The sequence below is a fragment of the Meleagris gallopavo genome, chromosome 1 (genome assembly GCF_905368555.1).
Source record: "Meleagris gallopavo chromosome 1, MGAL_WU_HG_1.1, whole genome shotgun sequence".
NCBI lineage: Eukaryota > Metazoa > Chordata > Aves > Galliformes > Phasianidae > Meleagris > Meleagris gallopavo.
Genome location: NC_139404.1, coordinates 112,398,686 through 112,420,076, shown reverse-complemented (window position 1 = coordinate 112,420,076; position 21,391 = coordinate 112,398,686). Strand labels below are relative to the sequence as shown.

Here is a 21,391-nt window from a genome sequence, read left to right as displayed (position 1 = left end):
TATTTTTAATTTTCCTAGGGAGGAGAGGGGAGTAGAAATGTAGAATGAATCATCAAATCACAGAATCATGGAATGTTTTTGGGTGAGGGGATCTTAAAGACCAGACATTTCCAACCTCTCTGCTGTGGGCAGGGTTGCTACACTCGATCAGGCTGCCCAGGACCCCAGCCAGCCTGGCCTTGAATGCCTCCACTTATTACTTAGACTGTATTTGTGCTTGTCTTTTCCCTGACCTAGGTGCAGAACCTTACACTTGGCCTAGTTGAACTTATATGAGGTTCACATCGGCCCATCTCTCAAGCCTATCAAGGTCCATCCATACAATATTCCTTCTCTCCAGAATGTCAGCAGCATCATGCAGCTTGTTGTCATCCACAAACTTGCTGAGAGCGTACTCAGTCCTACACTACCAACAGAGATGTTAAATAATATCAGTCTCAGTACTGACCCCAGAGGGAAACTACTCATCACTCGTTTCCTCCTGCACATTGAACCATTCACTCCAATGATTGGAATGTAGCCATCCAGCCAATTTCTTATCCACTGAGTGTTCTATCCATTAGATCCATGTCTCTCTGGTTTAGAGATGAGGATATTGTGTGGGACAGCGTCAGTGATGTTTTGCAGTAGATCTCATTGATCTTTCAGAATATTCACATTTAATTTTGTTAGGCACTCTTTTTTTTTTTTTAGAAGACAGGCGTCATGAAATAATTGGTATAAGAGAGGAACTGAAAATATAATTTATACTTAGGTTGAAGTTCTGCAGCTCAACAGCACTGTCTGAATTATCTCCATTTTAAATAATAATAACAATTAATCACACGTCTAGTAAGCAAAAATTGATGTGGAAATTACTCTTTCAAATAAGTATTAATAATAGTGTCTGATAGTCATAAGGAGGCACAAAATCACAAAAGTTGGAATGAATTCTTAGTCTTCAACTACTGATGTATTATTATTTTATTCCATATAATATTTGTTCACATATGTTCATTTTTTACTTTATCAAACTATCATTTTACTTAAAGGAACCTTTCCTTAAAGGAGAAAATTAGTATTACTTCCAAAACTGAAAATGCATCTTACAGTTTACAAATTACATCTACAGATATCCATCAAGAAATGGTTGCTGCTTTGCCAATATCTTGCTTGATCCCTGAGGACACAAACAGATGTCATAAAGACTTTTAAATATAGACCGTATGCTGCAGAGCCCATTGTACCCTTGTTCTAACTGTTGGGGTCTCATCCACTGGGTTTCTTATTTCAAAAAAAAAAATGCCTGGAGGCAGAAGTAAATAATATGAAACTTTCCTTGCCTCAGAAAGTCAGTCCATTGGGAATCTAAATCTTTTGCTTCAGGAGCCATGAAATGGTTTCAGTGTGGTGAGGGATAATCTTTTTTCTCTAATGCAGGTACAAAAACTACTTCTTGGTCATGTCTAGGCCTGGTACATCCCCAAAAAAACATCAAGGCTTTGTCACATTTTGTAGTCTATCTATAAGTTTTCAATAGGAAGACTGGTAAATATTGGCTTTAGTAGTCTAAGCAGTCATAAATAAGAGAAAAACTTTAAGATAACTCTGTCTGCCCAATTTAGAATGTTGTGTTTTGTTTTTGTTTTGTTTTTGGTTTTGTTTTTTTTTTTTTTGTTTTGTTTTTTGTTTTTCTTTAAAGCCTTCATTTTATAAACTCATTTTTTAGAATAAAGAAAAACAACAGCTGAAAACAGTAAATATACCTAGAAGAAACACAATTAGGAAAATGTGAGAAAGGCTAAAAAGGATAGTAGTGTTTCTTTTCCATTCCTAAAATATACATTGTGAAGATTTGTTCCCTTCTCATACAGCTATTCTCACCATTTGTATAGCTTGTATACACCAATACCTAAATACATGTGCACAGACAATTCATTTGCAATATTGATATTAAAGAAAAAAAAGTCACTTTTGAAAATTCTGTGTTTCTTCTATACAACATTATACCAGTAAACAAGTTAATAATGTTAAATAAGATCTGAGGTGGTGAGAAAGAATTTGAACTGAAAAGGAGCATGCAGAAATGGTTATTTCTGCTCAAATTTGGCAAACATATTTGCTTTTTCTGATCTAAAGAAACTCCATACATTAAAATGTGATCCTTCACAGATGTACAGGAAGCAATTATACATATGGCTGCTCTCTGTGTGAATATCCATATTTACATGCACAAAAGAACAGTCATCTGCTAACAAGAATGCTTGTCATTTGTCATTAACCTGCCTAAAAAGCTTGTACACTTCTAGCATGAGGAACAAAACTGACCTTGTAAATTCGAGGAACCAGCGCTAGATGATTAAGAATAAATTTGGTTCAGAATTAGGTATGAGCTTGACCTGCTTGAACTCCAAACTGGGCTAAAGCTGGGTAGCCTATTTTCTGCAACACCCAGCTTTAAACAATATGTTTTGCTTCTCAGACTTAACAAACTCCAAACATTAATCTTGACTCCATGCTTGTCTGAAGGATATGCAAGCTGACCTCCCATCCTCCTGCAAAAAACCTGGAAATGATGTCAGATTGTCTGGTCTAGACGTGATGCTAACTGCTCTTTTTTGGGTATTTTTCATTGAATCTGAATTAACATGAGACTTTTTTTGTGTTCAGTATGCCAAATAAAGTTCACCAACATATTAAGTAATAGCATCAGAATTGCCGCGTCTTTGATATGTACCCAAGATTATGTTTGTTCTCCTAACGGCAACATGACAGATCTCAATTGGCATATTGGGGTAATATATGAAAGATGTCCTCCATTTTTCATATATACCTAGCAAACTTATGGAAAGATTTGTGGACATTATTAATCAATCCAGTGTATGACCTTGATTTTATCTAGAACACTTCAATTTCTATCACTCCAGTATGCAAAGTATTCTAGATAAGATCATTTAATTTTCTAGCTCTGCACTGTATTGTCATTGTTTTCATATTTTGCATCATTAGAATGTTTAATAACTAAATAATATTTTTTGCCTTTATTAATCAAAAGATTAAATGTGATGAGATCAATAATGGCCACTTAACAAATTTCATTAGCGATCATTTTCCATATTAATAATTTTTTCTAACATAACTCTTTGTTTCTACAAAAACAGTAGATTTCATTAACACTGTGTCAAATGCTTTTTTTTTTTCCCTGAGAAATATTCTTAATCTTTTCCTGTAGATAAAGAGAAGCCTTTTCTCCATTATTTGGAAATACTCATATACACTATTGCATCTGGTTAACACTGTCCCAAGAGTAGCAAACTTATTTGCATGATCAATGTAGAGAGATGGTGGTAGTAATGGTGGTCTTAGTTAATGTTTGGATCACACATAAACATAATTAGTAAAAAAAAAACCAAACACCACAAAAACCCTTCCAATCCATGTAAAAGTGTGAGGAATAGAGGCCAAATGAATGAACACTCTAAAAATTCCAATTTTATTTTTGCAGCTCCTCATAAATTTGAATCATGATGGTTAATTTGTTACCTGTGCAGTCACAAATGAGACAAGATTTAAAAGTCTTTTTGGAAAAAAATCAGTATTTTCCTATATTCTTTATTCAAATATGACATATCATACCCTGACTCCTTGCAAAAATTCACAAATCATTATTATTGCTCTTACAGAAATAAATCCCAAGAAAGCCGCACTGGGAAAAAAAAAAAAAAAAGAAAAAAGAAAAAAAAAAAGAAAAAAGAAAGAGAGGCTTAGCTATAGCAGGAACAAGGGCTAATAAGGTTTCCCCTTGTAGATCTGTTACTGTATTTTACCTTTAATCATGTCTCATATTATTCCTCTTCCTGGCTTCTCTCAAATTCAGAGAGACAAATCACCACAGACCTAAATCGGAGGCCCTCTAATAGATTTTTCTTGTGCTTTCTTGAAAATATGGAGTTCAGTCATTAAAGAAAAATAACATATTAATCTATTTTGCTGGCAAGTCCAACTACAGACCTAAACTTGTGACAGTGCTGAATATGTCACTCAGAATCTACATAGCTGTTCTATTAATGTAATATATTGCCAGTTCAGGAAAGAAACATGGTAACTGACTCAGACATCAATCTGTATAGCATATAAATGCAAATGTTTTGCTCTTCCATCTTATACCAGCTCTAGTTGTTCTGTGATTTCATAAATGTAAGCAGATTCTTCTTACAGCTTAATCCTCTCTTGGATTCGCTTCACTGACCTTTTCCATAAATTGATCATCTTTCACGGTAGTATGGCATTAATTATTATACCCCTTTCTGCCCACTATATCCAGAAAACAAAACACTATAGAAGCACTAATTACTGCTTTCTAATTAAAACTGAACTGAGGATTTAGCCTCATTGTTATGTATAAAAAAACCAGCATGTGTGTTGCTGAGTGCAGAAGGAACTTTCTGATCATTTCTATGTAAATCCATTAGTTTAGGAGTAAAAATAATTAAAAATATTGCTTTTAAGAAATTTAACACTTGCTGTCCTTCTCCTCTTATCACAGTATCACAGGAGAGATTTTTCAGCATTACCCTCTTATTAAGTCTCTCTAAAATCATATATGAACCCTTAAAAATCTGTCACGGAGTTAACTAGGTCCATCTATGCCTGTGACAGGAGGGCAGTAGGCCCCTGGGCCCCCTCCGGCCCCACAAAATGGGAAGGGAAAGGGAAAAGGGATAGAGAGATGGGAGATGGCTCAAGGCGGGAAAAAAAAAAAAAAACAGCGGCAACGATCTATGGAGGAAAACTTATTTTATTAACTATGATGTTGGAATTCAAGATAATACAATATCATACAATCTAATTGAAATTGAGACTAAGACACTGAATAAAATAGGAGAGAGTTCTTGAGACTGAGTCAAATCTGAAAAGCTTGGGACGGCTAGGAAAGAACCCTCCAGCACCCACTGCAAGGCAGTAAGAGACCACCCAACCAGGAAGAGCCAGATCGCATGACTTCCACGATGTATAGGGACAGGTACCTGGAATTAGAACTTTAACACTTTGACTCCCAGTGCACTACATGACGTTATGATGTGGAATACTGAAAACCAAAAATCACAAAACCATGACACTCGTGGCAGCCTCCCATGACCCTACTTGAATAACAACAAGTGGATGGTGGTCTTTTTGTTTGATCTGATATGGTGGAGACTCCTTAATGTCTCTGACACATGCCCCTGGAAAACAGCAAACTCTCTGGAGAGGCTGTCTGGGTAGCTGGTGGGGGCCTCAGTGCTTCCTGGTATGGAGACCTCAATCAATAAGACAGTATCAGGTAACAGTGCCCAGCAGCTGCTCCCTGGCAGGGGCTTTCCCTCACCTGCCAAGGTGATTCCCTGCTTCAGCATGGAACCGGAACCCCAGAGCCAAGTGCATCACAAAGCCCTCTGTGAGGAGACACTGCGGTGTGATGTCACAGTAGCTACCTCATATGCCCTTGAGGCAGCGGTGGGAGTGGTGGCTCAGTCCGCTTGTGGGACGCGCAGGAAGTGAACCCAGAGAGAGCGTTGTGTCTATCTGGAAACATCCTGCTGTTATGGAGCGGCTGAGAGCCCTTCGAGGTGAGGTCCCTCCACCTCTCTGGATACCGTGACGCTGCCTGAGCACCTGTGTGCCACCAGTGTCTCTTTAAGACATGCCAGCAGCACTGTCCCTGCTCTACTAACCACATATGTGCCAGTGCAGCCCACCCCACACTGTGGGGCTGGAAGAGCATTTCTCCCAGAGCTGGCTGGATGCTTGGCCCTGGCTCCAAGCAACACTGGTGGCAGTTGTTCTGCTCTTTCCTTCCAGGTCTCTTTGCCTGTGTGGGCTGCATGCCCAGATGTACACGTCGCAGGGAGAGAGGCAGGGTGGAAAGCCCTGTCCCTGCCTGTGCCGTGACTTTACTGCTGCAGCGTCTGCAAGATCAGAAGGTGAGCTGGGGACGTCCAACCATCGATCCTTGCCATGGTTTTTGTCCCGTGGGTGCCAGGCCCTGGCAGCACATCAGCATAGCAATGGGTGGCAGTGGGCAAAGCGAGCGTGACTGATCTTTGTCCCCAGGGTGACCGAGCGCAGGCGTACTGCGAGCTGGAGCACGTCCTGAGGGAAGATGACAGCCGCCCACCGTGCGGAGTGGTGAACCGGCTGCTGGCAGAGGTGTCCCAGGACCTGACAGCAGCCCAGGTGAAGGGTCACTCCCGAAGGCAAAGGGAGCCGCCTGCCTGTGCTGGTGTTCTGCTGGCGGTGGCTTAGCCCTTCCAAGGGAAGGGCTCGAGCAGTCTCCTGTGCCGTGTGTCATCAATGACTCTTTTTCAGGGCGTGACGGACAGCATGAGGACAGCTGCCAGCAATGTCCTGGTGGCTCTGGCCCGGACACACTTCAGCTTGGTGATGGCCGAGCTCCAGGGCCACCTGAAGGCCGCAGGGGAGATGTCCAAGAAGTTTGTGCTCGTCACCCTGAGCAAACTCTTCAGCGTCTATGGTAGAGTGCCCTCAGTGTCCTGGCATCTATAACAACCGGGCAAAGGGGTCTCACCCCTCTGCACATGATCTGTGTTGAGCTGGAGGATGCAGGGCTGCAGCCCCTCCTCCCTCACTGCCGGTGCTCTGACCATGACCCTTTCCTTCCTCTCTGCAGCTCCACAGTGCATCTCCTTTGTGTGGCTGACGCTGGCTGGCCTGCGCAGTGTGGTGGGCCAGGTGAGGAGTGGCCAAACCTTGCGCATCGCTTGTGCTGGTGAGTGCCAGCCCCAGAGCAGGTGGGCTCGGGACAGCCCTTGCACCTCACCCTGCTGCAGACTTTCACAGGCTCCCTTTTCTCTCTCTCTTTTTTTTTTTTTTAATTAATCATTCCTTTTTTGTTGATGTCACTTTGTTTTGTTTTGTTTTTTTTTTCCAGTTTTGAAGCAATGGGTGGATGGAGTCAAGATTCACTTGTCCTTTGGAAAGCACTGCCCCTGGCCTGCCACAGAGAAAGATCAAATCTATGAGAATCTTCACCAGCTCTTCTTCTCTGTGGTGAGGAACTGGCAGGACTGCCAGGAGGAAGAGGTGAGCACTGCTGCATTCCCAGCCCAGCATGGCATCGGAGACATCCATGTTGGCAGCTCTGTCTGTGCCCAAAGGGCTGAGAGCAGAGGGGTTACAAGATGGAGTGGGCTGGCTCTGCAAAGGGCTCGGGGCTGGATCTCCCTGCCGGGAAGCAGCCACATGTCACAGCACTGTGGCAGGGAGAGCTGGGGATGAGGGTGTGGGGAAAACCTGCCTGCTCTCCAGAGCAAGCCCATCTCCTGCTGGGCATGGGGGAATGGGGAAGGGGAAAGGAAAGCCCTCTCTGTAGGAGGGCAGACCTTCAGTCTTTTATGCTGGGCCTCTGCCATCCCTCTCCAGGACAAACAGGCCGTCCTCGGGGCCGTGGCTTCCATGATGGCTGTCCTCCTGCAAGAGGAGCTGCATCGAGAGCACGTCTGGGAGCAGCTCCTCTGGCTCGTGCACTCATGTCAGGAGGTGCAAGACACCTGCAGGATGGCCAAGGTGAGATATTGTGCAGGGCTCAGTGTGGATGTGGGGCCCATGAAGTGCCATGAGGGGTCAGGGGGTTGCAGGGAGGAGGCTGGGAGCCCTTGGAGAAAGGAGGAATAGGTGTTGAAGGGAGGTCTGAGGCTTCCTGAGTTCTTCAGTCAAGGAAGGAACAACCCAGACAGGAGCCAGAACGAAGCCAGGAGTCACTGGGGCCCATCCTGGGAATGGGAGGCTTCACCACCACGGGGCTCTGAGTGCCTGAGGAGCTGTGTGCTAACAGCCAGGGGGACCATGTCCAGTTTCATCTGATGGAGGAGAAGAGGGCTGCTGGGTGGGAAAAGCTTGCAAATGATGCCCAAACAGGGCTTGGTTGAGAGCAGAGAGACTCTCATGGTGCTGCTGGGAGGAGGGGACAAACAAGAACACCTGTGTGGGAGCTTCTCCCAGCAGACAAACCACTGCAGAACAGTTTCTCCGCTCCCAAGTGGCTAGATGTGGCTTCAGCCCTTTCTTCCTCTCCTGGTCTCTTGCAGAGCCTCACTATCTTCCTGGAGGCCTTAGAGGGAGTTGAGTCTGCCATCCCTAAGGACAAGTTTCTGGCCATCACCAGTGCTGTATTCTACCAGGTAAAGGAAACCTATCCTTGTGCCCACAAAATTTCCCTCTTGGCTAAGCCTCAGAAGGACTGCAAAGCTCCAAGCCCCTGACTAAGGCAGTTCAGCCTTAGCTCCTGCATGCCCGAGGTTGCTCCAAAGTTGTGCATGTGCCCCCAGGGATGCTGTGGGGCGGGCTGGGTTTTGTCTGCCTGTCCTCTTCCTGAAGTGCCAAGGGGAGACAGGAGCTGGCAGCACAGTGTCTTTTCTATCGTCAGTGCTGACGTGATTTTATCAAATGGACTTTGTTCCCACAGCTCTATGATGACACCAAGCAGCACAGTGAGGCTGACAGAGCAGAGCTGACCCACTGCATCATGCTGCAGGGTAAGGAGAGGAGACTTGGTGATGCTTGGAAGTGCCCTGTCCATAACCTCTCTCGCAAACCTCACGAATGGGCGTGAGTTGCTTGCTAACCAGTGCAGGATTTCTTCCCCACAGCCCAAATCTGCCCAGAGGCAATGGTCCTGTTTCTGCAGTCGCAGCTGGGCGATGAGTGGGAGACCGGTTGTGTGGCAGCCCTAGGTCTGCTCAGTGCTCTGGCTCGCTCTGATGGTCAGTACCACGGGTTGGGATTTCCAGGGATCCCTTTTGCATCTGGGTTGTGCCTCCACTCATGCTTCTATGCATCTCTTACAGAGCCCGTAATGACAGAAAAGCTGCTCCAGGTTGTGGAGGTTGTGCAGCATTTGTGTAGTGACCCCAGGCCCCGGGTGAGCTGGTTTGGGAAAGGAGAGCGCTGTCGGGGTGGTGATGCTGCTGCCAGCATGGGCAGGGCTGGGGTGACCACGGATGTGCTGGGGCACTGACCACATGGTCACGTTGGCTCCTGTGGGGAAAGCAGGCAGAGCGGAGCAATCAGGTCCCTGTGCTGTGTATGGAAAGCGCACAGCTTGGTGCTAAGGCCTGGCCCTTAACTCAGGAGCCAAGGCTTCTTCTCTGCTCTTGTTGTCTCTGCTCATGCCCAAAGGGCTGCCCTGATGAGCAGGTGGCTTCCCTTGACCTTCTGAGCAGGAAAATCACACCCACAATTGATCTCTGGCAGGTGAGGAGGGCCATTCTGCATTTTGCCAATGACCTGCTCAGTGCTAACCCCTGGAGCTGCTCAGCCTGGGATGTGGTGGGGCACATCTTTAGCGAGTTCAGCCGCGCCACAGGAAGAAGGGTAAGGACAGTGGGCAGCATTTCCTGTTGGAAGACCTGTGCTGCTCAGAGGCTGGCACAGAAGCACCCATGGGGCCATACCTGAGCCTCCCGAGAGGCTCCTGAGAACTGGGAGTAACTGGTGTTTCAACAACACTGTTGTGCAGGCAGCCGGAGACCTTTCTGCTCAGGAAGCCCAAGAAGAAGGAGCACTCCAAGAGCTGTGCATGGACATCCTGGGGTCACTGGATGTCTCTGAGAGAAGGATCTCCAAAGTAAGTCACACTCTGCCCTGCTGCCACTCCTTGCCTTTGCACCACATGTTCCTCGTCCCATTCTAACACCTCAGGTCTGTCCTCCAACGTGCTCTGAAGCACACAAGATGCAGGGAAATTCACAAAGTCCTCTTCATCTCTGTGTGGAGGTAGGAATGCTGACATGCTCAATTGCCTCACTCCCTACAGCTCCTGTGGCCGCGGCTGCTGCTATTTGTGGTGCCAGCCCAGTATACCGGCATGCTTATCCCGGTCTCCCACTGCATCCGAGCTCTGGCTGAGAGAGGGGACCTGACAGGGCAGGAGATACAAGATCTGGATCCCCATTTCCTCAGCTCCTTGTTTCAAGGTAGGAGCAGAAGCTCCCCCTGTGAGCTCTGCTGACCTGTGTTAGCACCCAGAAGGGACAGTGGAGTACACGTGGCGGGGCACAGAGTGTCTTGGAGTCTTACTCAGCACTTCTTTCTCCTTGCAGGCCCACTGCTTACTCCCCAGACACTGCTGGCACGCCTGTTGGTGAGTAGATGCTCCAGAGACCAGTGCCCCAAGCCCTGAGGAGGAAGCAGCATGGCCATGGGCAAAGCTGTTGGCTGCTCCTTGCACATCAGGACAGAGCCAAGCTGCTTCCCTCCTAGGGGGAAGCCACTGCTCTTGCTGCAGAAATGACCCAGCTTCTCCTTGCTCTCGTTCAGGTGGTGGCAGGGAGTCCTGTTGCAGGCAGCGAACTCCAAGCTGCTGCCTTACTGCTCATCCAAAATCTCCACAGCAGGATCCACAGAGCTGTGGGGGCCATGTGGGCTGCTGAGATCCCCCTGCTGCTGCAGTGCCTCGAAGGTAGAGTGCTGGTGGGATGGGCGAGGCAGGGGCATGGAAGTGTAGGAGTGAAAGAAGTGTAGGAGTGAAAGGAGTCTTTCCTGCATAGGAGTGAAAATGCAGCTCTGCAGCATGGCAGAGGGGAAGTGTTTCCTGCAGCCCAGTGCTTGCTCTGCTGCTGTTCCCATTCCAGGGAAACAGGCAGTGAGGCTGGGGGACCTTTCCGCCTGGGGATTTGCCCACTCCAGGACATGGATGGGCCCTTCATGTCCCCTAAGACAGCAGTCTTGGAGCAGTTCTGTGTTCCTGTGGGGACAGTGTTTGTGGGGAGGCACAGGTCATTGTATAGGGGGTGTGGGTCCCAGCTTGGCAGTGCCGAGTGCCCAGGCCAAGCAATGTTTGCAGCAGCTCTTCTTTTGTGCTTTGATCCCAAGTAAGGGTCTTTTGCTTCCTATTGCTGTGCAGGGAAAGATGAGAGCTTCCCGGACACTGCAGAGTGGGAGCGCCAACTGCTAAAGGTACAGCATTGCGGGGAGACACAATGCAGAGAAGTGCTTGCCTGCCACAAGGAGCCCCACTCCCATATGAGCCACCACGGGACAGAAACAGCCTCTCTGCAGCACTGCCTCTTCCTCTTTGTCCCAAGACCAAGGGAGGGTCTTAGGAGAGGAGCAGCAGGCGGCTTTAATGGAGGGAATTCTGGGGGGAGCTGGGAAAGGGGCTGTTCTTCCAGGCACCTGTCCCCAGAAAAGGCTGCGGCAACTTGGGAGTAAGGGAAGAGGCAAAGGGCAAGGGAACATTGGCTTTTCCTGTTCTCCAACAGTTCCTGAGGGCATCGCTGGACACCATGGAGGATGAGGCCTGGACCAAGGCCCTGAGTTGCGAGCTGAGCCGGCAGCTGAGCAGCTGTCCCAGCAGCTCTGGAGAAAAGGTGAGCACTTTCCAGCTGGTGCTGGGGCTGAGGCTGGTGCTCTGCTCACACGGCCTGCTCACGCTGCTTCCACGGCCTGTGCCCTCCAAAGGGCATTTCCCTGCAAACTGCCCAGGGGCTGGCTACAGATGGGCCCCGCAGCTGCTCTCAGCAACTCCCAGGGAGCGTGGGTCCTTCCACCTGGCCCTCCCCCCACAGGTCAGGCTGCTGCCACATCTCAACTTCTTCCTTCTCCTCCCACATAGTCTTTCCTGTACAAGGCTCTGGGGACCGTTCTGGGAGCTTGTAAGGAAGTCCTCCACATCCAAGAGAAGCTGCTGCAGCACCTGGCGGAAGCAAAAGCGGAGGAGCCATCTGAGGCCCAGGTGAGGTCTCCTTTCCTCCAGCTCCTGCAAGCATCCCCACTCTGTCCATGGGGCAGAGGGCTTCTCCTAGCTCTGCTCTGAGCCTTTTGATCTCCTCAGTGCTGCCATTTCCCTCAGGCGACGACTAGCTCGGCCACTGTGGCTGGCTTCGCCAGTAGGTTCAGGCCTGCACCAACTGCCCCTTGTTCTTTTGTGCAGGGAATGATCTCTCTTGTCAGCCATGCTGCTGAGAGCAACTTCCACACAGTCCTGGACACACTCACCATGTTTGCGTCCAGGCTGTGCAAAGGCTGGAATGTGAGGATTTCCAGGCACAAGAAGGTAAAGTGTTACGGGTTTCCATCTTGGCATTCTTCTGCCTTATTTTCAGAGCAGCTCCTGCCTTGGGAGCCCAGGTGCATCACGGGGCACTGGGGTCTGTTGAGTGAGTGTCTCAAGGCATTTCTCCTCACACAGATGGAGCTGAACAGCAAGAGAGCTCATGCTACACGCAGCGCTCTCATCCTCGCCCATGGCAGCTTGGCACTGCAAGCCTCCAAGGAACAGCTGCTTGCCCGCCTGGAGGGAGACATCGTGGGCAACATCCTGCTGCTGTACAGCTGCAGCTGTCGGGTGAGAGCTCAAAACGTGCCAGGGTGTCTGACTGCCCAGCTGCAGCCCCTCCACATGGGGGGATGCTGAGATGGGCCTTCTCTTTCCAAAGGTCCCTTGGGGAATGGTTTGTGCCCAGATGAATATCCAAGCCCTTCCCTTAGCATTGCCTCCACGTGTCCCCCCTTCAGTCCTCGGCCCTTCCCACAGTTCAAAGAAAGTTTTTCTCTCTTGGGCCTCAGGACTTGCAGAACAAGCTCGCGCTGGTGCAGAGCATCACTGACTTCAGCTCTGCCTTCCATGCTGTGGGTGGCTCCGCCTGCTTTAATACCTCTTTGAAGAGCAAGCTGCTGGAGATCCTGATGGTGAGTGCCTAGAGACTAGGGCTCTCTGCAGCGGAGTTTTGGGCTGTGCCACGAGGCTAGCTTCCCTGGAGGCATACATGTCTCCCTCAGCCACACATCTCCAGCTGATGGGGACCTTGGGTGTTGGCAGGCAGTGACTAGGCAGTGGGCTGGGCAGGAGCTGCTGCATCCTGCAGTACCTTCATGGAAAATGTGAGAGTGATGGGGCGGGTGCATGGCAGTTGTGTCTGTGTCGGGGCTGGGCGGAACAGCTGTTGTGTGCCCCTTGCTCACTTTGACAATGTCTTTCTGGGATTTGCAGGACTTGCTGAGGAAGTATTACTTGGGCACCCCTGTCTCCCCAGTGCCCCTCAAGGTGGTTCTGGCTGTGGAGCAGTTGAGGTAAGGTCTGGGATTGCAAGTCAGGATGGTGGTCCCCGTTTTGGGTAGCTCCTGAAGGCCTGGAAGGGGCAGGGGGTGAGGAGTTCCATCTACAGTAGAAACGGCTGGGTTGTTGTGCCCAGTGAAATAGAGGTTCCGGGCAGGGAGAAAGGCCCCTGGTGCTCCTGTACCCTGGCTGGGAAGAGAAGGGAGACGTGGGGTCTCCTTCCCTTCAGAGCGGGAGGTGGTTCACGGAGTGGGAGGTGCTGCTAGGGAGGAGAAGCGTGCTGATGGAACTGAAGACAGTGCTCAGCAGCATGAGCTGGGGGTGTTGGCTTTGCAGCTGTCAATTAGGAGAAAGTCAGATATTGTCTGAACCAATCTGGAGAGCACGGGTGAAGGCTCTTTCTGCTTTCTCTTCCATTTTCCTCCTGTCAGCAAGCTGAAGCCCTCTTTAGAAAGCAAGGACATGCATGAAATTTTGGTTCTGTGCTGCATAAACATCGTTACACACCCTTCAGCAGAGATGATGCTGAAGATCAAGAAGTCAGAGCAAGCAGCTCAGTACTTGCAGGTAACCTGCCGTAACTTTCCCGGCCACCTCTCAGTCCGAACCCTACCTCAGCATACACAACCTATGCTCTGGCAGCAGCCATGATGCCACACCTCAATCCCCTCTTCTGCTTTCAGCTTCAGCAAACATCAGTGAAAGCTCTGGGCCGGCTCATGACAGTCCTGCTTGAGACAGAGCCCACCAGTGGCTTCTTTCAGAATATAGTCCATGTGAGTACTGTGGGGCAAGGGAGAAAGCATGGTGCCTGTCGATAGCAGGGACAGAGATCTGGGGACTGAGAGGATGATTAAAGGGGGAGAAATCTCCTGCTAATGGGCCAGTTCACTGCGAGCTCAGAAATGGGCAGAGAAATGGGTTCTGCAGGGGGAAAAGCAGAAGTCAGCCCCTGGCAGGCCACAGTTGAAGAAAAGCTCCTGGGTGAGGAAGCAGGAGTGTCTGCAGAGAGCGGGGGCAGCAGTGTCAGTGTTCAGTGAGGTGGGGGGGCATGTGGAACCACAGGGCAGGCCCTGAGGGAAAGTGCCAGGAAAGGTGGGACAGAGAGAGGAGTGGCAGGAAGGGAAAGAAAATATGTCCTCGGTGAGACAGATGCTTTCCTCCAGGTCCTGAAGAAATCAATGACATCAGACAACGCGTGGGAGCGCAAGAGGGCCCTGCAGACCTGCTCCCAGATGCTGGCTGCTTGTGAAGAGCTTCGAGTGAGTAAAGAGCCCCAACACATGCCCCCTGCTCCCTCCCTGGTGCTCCTGAGCTGGAAGGCGAGCTCCGCCCAGCTGTGCATGCTGTGTCACCCATTGCGTGGGGAAGGCACAGGCAGGAGAAGCTAGGGAGAGCTGGGGCTGCCTACAGCTTTGTTCCTGCCTCTCGCCACTGCAGAGAGGAGATGCCTGCGAACACTTTGGCTCCTTGGTGGGATTGCTGGCTCCACTGACATGTGACCCCATGCCCACATCCCGCCAGTTGGCCGCCACCTGCCTGAGTTCCCTTCTCCGAATTCAAGGTGAGTAGAGCAGGCGTGCACCAGCCCTGTGCTCTCCTCCGCAGCACTACCAGAGCCCTGTTAGTGCCCAGAGGGCTGGGCCCTGTTTACAGGAGGGAGAGGCACTGTGCACAGCTCTCTTCTTGTCCCCACCCTGTCCTCTGTCTCTCCCCCATGGACAACAGTTCTATTTCCAAAAGCATGACTTCCCTTTTCTCCTGTGCTCTTTCCAGCCAAGGCGGCCAACCGAGTCATCGAGACAGGAGACATTGGGAGCCTGTGTGAGCAGCTGAATAACTGCAGTACCATCGCTCAGCTCCAGATATCATCCAAACTGGCAAGGGTAAGTGGACCCAAAAAGGGGTGGTGGGATCTCAGTGCACAGGCTTCTGCACGACCCTATGCAGCCCCCAGCCTCTCACACCATTTCCAGAATGAGCTGTCACCCTGAGACCGCTTTTCTCAGCAAGTAGTAGGAGGCTCTGAGCTATGTCTGTCCTTCAGGCGCCCCGTGCAAGGAGCTGAGTCCACGACTTTGTGTGTGTGTGTGTGTGTGTGTGACCACGTGAGTTTATGTGCATGTATGACTGTGGCTGCTGGGAGGTAGGCTTTGCACGTAAGCAAACACCATTGGTGGAGAAGCTGAGAGAAGGCTCAACCGCCTTCCGTATAAATAGCAGGGTACAGAGAGCAGGAGTGCTGTGATTGCCGCCTGAATGAGCGGCAAGCTGCTGAACTAAGAACGTCCTCAAGACTGCTTTCTGTTTTGAAGAGCTGCTACAGAGCAATGATGAGTTCTCTCCTGCTTTTCTTTTCTCTGCAGATCGTGTGCAGAAACTTCCCCCTGGAGCGCACTGCTGACTTCCTGATGGCCATCAAGGCGACCTTGCAGAAAGGCAAAGGAATGCGCGTGCGTGCAGCTGGGAAGTGGATGATCACCTTCCTGCAGATGTACAGGAAGGACATCTGTTGGAACGTAAGAGACTTTCTTCCACGTGTCTTGGACTTCTTCTGGCTGTTGCACTATGCCTTGTGCCATTTGCCTCTTGTGCTAAAGAAGCACAGCCTGAGTGCAGAGCCAGGGCTGGCATGCAATTTAGGCTTAGGCCTTGGCAGCATGTCAAGGGAGCAGGCACTGCTCATGTGCTGAATGTCGTGTTAGGCACTGCAGAGTCAAGGATGCAGCAAGTCGTTCTTTCTCCTCCTCCTTTCAGGTGCTACCAATCCTCCGCATCTTGCGCAGCTGCACATCGTCCACATTCATGCCCTTCCTATGCCAGACTGTGGTTATCCTCATCCGCTGTCACAAAGAGGTTGTAATTGACAACATCTCCCGGCTGCTTGATCCCACAGACAGGTACTGGCACTCCTGCCTTTGCTGTTGCTGCGGTCCCAGTTGTAGCTTGCCTCTGTCAGAGGGATCCTGGGAGGAAGCAGTTTTTCTTTTTTTCTCTCAAACTGTGTTTGAGGCAAAAATTTCTCAGTCACAACTTGTGACTCTCCTTTTTCTAGTGAGATGTGGAGGAGAGTAAGAGAGTTTTGTCTAAAACGGTGGGGCTGATAGAAGAGAGAAGAGAAGATCACAGAATCACAGGAAAAAAAAAAGAGAAAAAAAAAGAAAGGTGAAGAGAAGATCACAGTATCACAGAAAAAAAGAGAAAAGAAAAGAAAGGAGAAGAGAAGAAGAAGATCACAGAATGACAGGAAAAAAAAGAGAGAAAAGAAAAGAAAGGAAAAGAGAAGATCACAGAATGACAGGAAAAAAAAGAGAGAAAAGAAAAGAAAGGAAAAGAGAAGATCACAGAATGACAGGAAAAAAAAGAGAGAAAAGAAAAGAAAGGAAAAGAGAAGATCACAGAATCACAGGAAAAAAAAGAGAGAAAAGAAAAGAAAGGAAAAGAGAAGATCACAGAATGACAGGAAAAAAAAGAGAGAAAAGAAAAGAAAGGAAAAGAGAAGATCACAGAATGACAGGAAAAAAAAGAGAGAAAAGAAAAGAAAGGAAAAGAGAAGATCACAGAATCACAGGAAAAAAAAGAGAGAAAAGAAAAGAAAGGAAAAGAGAAGATCACAGAATCACAGAAAAAAAGAGAAAAGAAAAGAAGGGAAAAGAGAAGAGAAGATCACAGAATCACAGAAAAAAAGAGAAAAGAAAAGAAAGGAGAAGATCACAGAATGACAGGAAAAAAAAGAGAAAAGAAAAGAAAGGAAAAGAGAAGATCACAGAATCACAGAAAAAAAGAGAAAAGAAAAGAGAGAAAAGAGAAGATCACAGAATCACAGAAAAAAAAAAGAGAGAAAAGAGAAGAGAAGATCACAGAATCACAGAAAAAAAAAGAGAGAAAAGAAAAGAAAGGTGAAGAGAAGATCACAGTATCACAGAAAAAAAAAGAGAGAAAAGAAAGGAGAAGAGAAGATCACAGAATCACAGAAAAAAAGAGAAAAGAAAAGAAAGGAGAAGAGAAGAGAAGAAGAAGAGAAGATCACAGAATCACAGGAAAAAAAAAGAGAAAAGAAAAGAAGGGAAAAGAGAAGAGAAGGAGAAGAGAAGATCACAGAATCACAGGAAAAAAAAAAAGAGAGAAAAGAGAGAAAAGAGAAGATCACAGAATCACAGGAAAAAAAAAAGGGAAAAGACAAGAACGGAAAAGAAAAGATCACAGAATCACAGAAAGAAAAAAAGAGAAGAGAAGATCACAGAATGACAGAAAAAAAAAAAAGAGAAGAGAAGATCACAGAATGACAGAAAAAAAACAGGGAAAGGAAAAGAGAAGAGAGGAGAGGAGAAGAGAAGAGAAAAGGGGAAAGGGAAGGAAAAGGAAGGAAAGGGAAAGAAAGGAAAAGGGAGAAAGGAATGGGAGAAAGGAAAGGAAAAGAGAGGAAGGGAGGGGAGAGGGAATGAGGAAGGAAGGAAAAAGGGAAATTTAAAAGGGGAGGAAAAGGGACTGAAGAGGAGGGGAGGGAGAGAGGAGAGGAAGAGAGTAAAGGAGGAGGAGATAAGGGGAGAGGGAATGGGGAGGGAATGGGTAGGGAAGGAAAAAGGGAATTGAAAGGGAAATTTAAAAGGAGAGGAAAATGGAGGGAAGGGGAGGAGATGAGAGAGGAGGGGATATGAGGGGAGAGGGAATGGAGAGGGAATGGGAAGGGAAGGAAAAAGGGAATGAAAAGGGAGATTGAGAGGAGAGGAGAGGAGAAGAAGGAAAGAGAAAAGAGAAAAGAGAAAAAAGAGAAGAGAGAAAAGAGAAGAGCTAAAAAGTATCATATTATTTATTAAAAAAAATAAATGCCAATATCATGGCTAAGATGTGAAAAGAGTATTTTTTTAATAAGTCCTCATTTTAATAGATGCTGTCTCTTCTCCATATCAGTTACAGAATCACAGAATCACCGAATGTTAGGGATTGGAAGGAACCTCAAAAGCTCGTCTAGTCCTCCTGCCTTAGCAGGAATGCCTTGATTAGGTCACACAGGAATGCGTCCAAGCAGGTTTTGAATGTCTCCAGAGAAGGAGACCTCACAACCTCTCTGGGCAGCCTGTTCCAGTGTTCTGTACCTCACCATGAAGAAGTTTTTTTCATATTTTTGTGGAACCTCCTATGTTACCACTTGCACCCATTGTCCTTGTCCTGTCACTGCATGCCACTGAGAAGAGCTTGGCTTCATTCTCCTGACACATGCCCTTTACATATTTATAAACGTTAATGAGGTCACCTCTCAGTCTCCTCTTCTCCAAGCTAGAGACCCAGCTTCCTCAGCCTTTCCTTGTAAGAGAGAGAGATGCTCCAGTCCCTTCATCATCTTTGTGGCTCTGTACTGGAATCTCTCAAGCAGTTCCCTGTCATTTTTGAACGGAGGGGCCCAGAACTGGACACAATACTCCAGATAAGATCTCACGAGGGCAGAGTAGAGAAGGCTTCTCCTTAGGTTCTGACAGGAAAGCAAGGACAAGCAATAAGCATATCAGTTTGTCAGCACAACCTTCTAACGAGGTTTACTGCATCTGATGTATAGCAGTGTTTTGATGCAGCATCATTCCTTCTGTCATAAAATCCTAATAGGCCATGGAAGAAAAACCAAGGGAGGATACTTGACATCCAAGATGAAACAAAGTAAATCATTTTCCATAAATGATGGTGGAAGAACCTAAGAGAAAATACACCTGAGTGGCAGTAGAGAGCTGTTCCAGCAGCAGCAGGACATAGACACTGAATTGATGTATTTAAGAAAAAAAAACAGAAGTATAATTACCTGAATGACTGATGCCCTTCTACTATCTACACTCACAGCTCTTCGGCTGCAGCCAAGTCCTCAAACTTACAATTGGCAGCACTGAAACACGTAAGGCACTTGCTGACCTTATTCCAAGCCATGTGGGTAGAGTATTTGCATCACACTTTTCAGCAGTCCCAGTTTCCCCAGCAGTGAGGTCCATTGCTATTTCAACTTGCACACAAAACTGGATCAGATACACTGCGACGTTCAACACACGAATAAGCAAATATTCATGTCAAAAAGGGTGAGAAAAGGAGTTCCATTTGTTTTGTTTGAAGTGTAAACAGACCTTGCAACAGTATCATAGCAATTCTGCATGTAAATTTATGCTGATTCTTGATTATGAAGTTAAGAGGATTTTCTCACAGAGTTGGACATTTCATAGAATCATACTCCTGTGCTTTTTTGGTGTCGAGGGCACAGTGCTGGCTCATTGTCACCCTGCTGTCCTCCAGGACTCCCAGGTTCCTTTCCCCTACACTGCTCTCCAACAGGTCAGTCTCCAACCCCTACTCGTACCTGGTCTTGTTCTTGCCCAGATACAAGTCTCCATACTTGCTCTTGTTATATTTCATTAAATTTCTCCCCGCCCAACTCTCCAGTCTGTCTAGGTCTCTCTGGCTGGCAGCACAGCCTTCTGGCATGTCAGCCACTCCTCCCAGTTCTGTGTCATCAGCAAGCCTGCTAACAGTGTGCTCTACTCTCTCATCCAAGTCATTGGTGAATATATTGAATAGCACTTGTCCCAGTACTGACCCTTGAAGGACTCCACTAGACACAGGCCTCCAACTAGACTCACTGTATCCCACTGATCACAACTCTCTGGCTTGTTTCCTTCAGCTGGTTCACAGTCCACCTCACTACTTGATCATCCAGATCACGCTTCCTCAGTTTCAGTGCGAGGATGCTGTGGAACACAATGTCAAATGTTCTATTAAAATCAAGATGGACCACATCCACTGCTTTACCATCATCTATTTACCTGGTTATGTCTTCATAAAAAGCTATTGGGTTGGTCAAGCATGACTTCCTCTTGGTGAAGCCATGTTGACTGCCCCTAATGACCCTCTTATCCTTGATATGCCTAGAGGCAGTGCCAAGGATAAGTTTTCCATCACCTTTCCAGGTGAGGCTGATCTGTCTATAGTTACCTGGGTCCTCCTTCTTGCCCATTCTGAAGACTGGAGTGACATTTGTTTTTTTCCAGTCCTCAGGCACCCCTCTCATTCCCCACAACTTACCAAAGATAACGGAAAGCAGCCTAGCAATGACTCCCTCCAGCTCTCATCAGGACCCATGGATTTATGGATGTCCAGATTGTTTATTTGCTCCTTAACCCAGCCCTCATCAACTGAGGCAAACTCCTCCTTGATCCTGACTTCCTCTGGGGCCTCAGGGGTACAGGGCTCCTCAGGACAGCCTCCAGCAGTATAGACAGAGACAGAGAAGGCACTCAGTATCACTGCCTTCTCTGTATCGTCTGTCACCAGGGCAGTCATGCGTGTGTGTGTGTGTCTGCCTGCATGCATATGTACATACCTTTTTGTGTGAGTGCATGTGCCCAGTGGCAGCAAGGCTCAGACTTGCTCCCAGCTGCCAGGACCATGCAGCCCCTTAATGCTAGCATCTTTGCCATCCGGATACAGGCTGTCAGACTTTTGGAAAGAAATCCCGCTTCAACTCCCTTTGAAAACATACATCACACTCATTGTGTTAGAATGCTCCTTTGCTGCCATCTGTCAAACGGCAATAACACGCCATGGAATATTGTTGGGAAGCTTCAACCCCTACTGCCACACCACCAATATCGGCCTCTGATGTCATGGGCCAACACTATGTTCTCTGGCCCAGTCCTCTTCAACCAAGGGGAAGCCTTCCCTTCCCCAGTTGCTCTCTTACCCACAAGGTCTGGGGTTCCTGAGGGCTAGTCTTAGCATTAAAGACTGAAGCAAAGAATTCAGAATCTCTGCCTTCTCAGCATCCCTGTTACCAAGGCACCCAGCTCATTTAGTAGGGGTCCCACAATTTCCCTTATCTTCCTTTTACTGTTGACATACTTTTAAAAAACCCTTTCACGTCATCGTTTACCTCCTTTGCAAGGTTTAATTCCGAGAGGGCCTTAGCATTCCTTGTTGCATCCCTACAGGCACTGATAATGTTCCTATATTCTTCCCAGGTGGACAGGCCCTTCTTCCACTGTTCATGGATGTTTTTCTTTCTTTTTAGTTTATCTCTGAGTTCCTTGCTCATCCCCGCAGATCTCTTGCCACCTTTCCCCAATTACTTACTCTGAGGGATGCACCAATCTTAAGCTCAGAAGAAGTGGAGTTTAAGGGCCAACCAACTCTTGTGGGCCCCCTTACCTTCTAATGCTCTAGCCCATGGAATACCTCTAATTAGGTCTCTGAAGAGGTCAAAGTTGGCTCTACTGAAGTCCAGGGTAGCACTCTTACTGCTTTGATTCTTCCTTGCACGCAAGATCTTGAACTCCACCACTTCACGACCGCTGCATCCCAAGCTGCCCCCAGCCTTCACATCCC

General features: G+C 47.8%; 1 protein-coding gene across 1 annotated transcript; it reads left to right on the top strand.

Moving 5' to 3' along the window:
• Positions 1–5,563: 5,563 nt before the first annotated feature.
• On the top strand, positions 5,564–16,878 carry LOC109370556 (maestro heat-like repeat-containing protein family member 2B). The gene is made up of 30 exons (XM_085210242.1): positions 5,564–5,588; positions 5,821–5,942; positions 6,073–6,195; positions 6,328–6,493; positions 6,650–6,748; positions 6,911–7,062; positions 7,402–7,545; positions 8,067–8,159; positions 8,444–8,513; positions 8,628–8,741; positions 8,826–8,899; positions 9,232–9,351; positions 9,497–9,604; positions 9,794–9,953; positions 10,080–10,120; positions 10,297–10,438; positions 10,883–10,935; positions 11,241–11,348; positions 11,594–11,713; positions 11,912–12,034; positions 12,170–12,325; positions 12,547–12,669; positions 12,971–13,050; positions 13,468–13,603; positions 13,720–13,812; positions 14,212–14,298; positions 14,477–14,600; positions 14,813–14,922; positions 15,403–15,555; positions 15,794–16,878. The coding sequence occupies exons 1-30, from the start codon at positions 5,564–5,566 to the stop codon at positions 16,109–16,111; spliced, it is 3,537 nt and encodes a 1,178-aa protein (XP_085066368.1). The 3' UTR covers positions 16,112–16,878.
• Positions 16,879–21,391: the final 4,513 nt, after the last annotated feature.

What these genes read in the sequence shown, in the direction of transcription:
- LOC109370556 (XM_085210242.1), top strand. Translation starts at nt 5,564, where the DNA reads ATGGAGCGGCTGAGAGCCCTTCGAG. An exon ending in GCCGCGCCACAGGAAGAAGG is followed by an intron (nt 9,352 to 9,496) that starts GTAAGGACAGTG and finishes ACTGTTGTGCAG; the next exon opens with GCAGCCGGAGACCTTTCTGC. An exon ending in CCTCAGCTCCTTGTTTCAAG is followed by an intron (nt 9,954 to 10,079) that starts GTAGGAGCAGAA and finishes TTCTCCTTGCAG; the next exon opens with GCCCACTGCTTACTCCCCAG.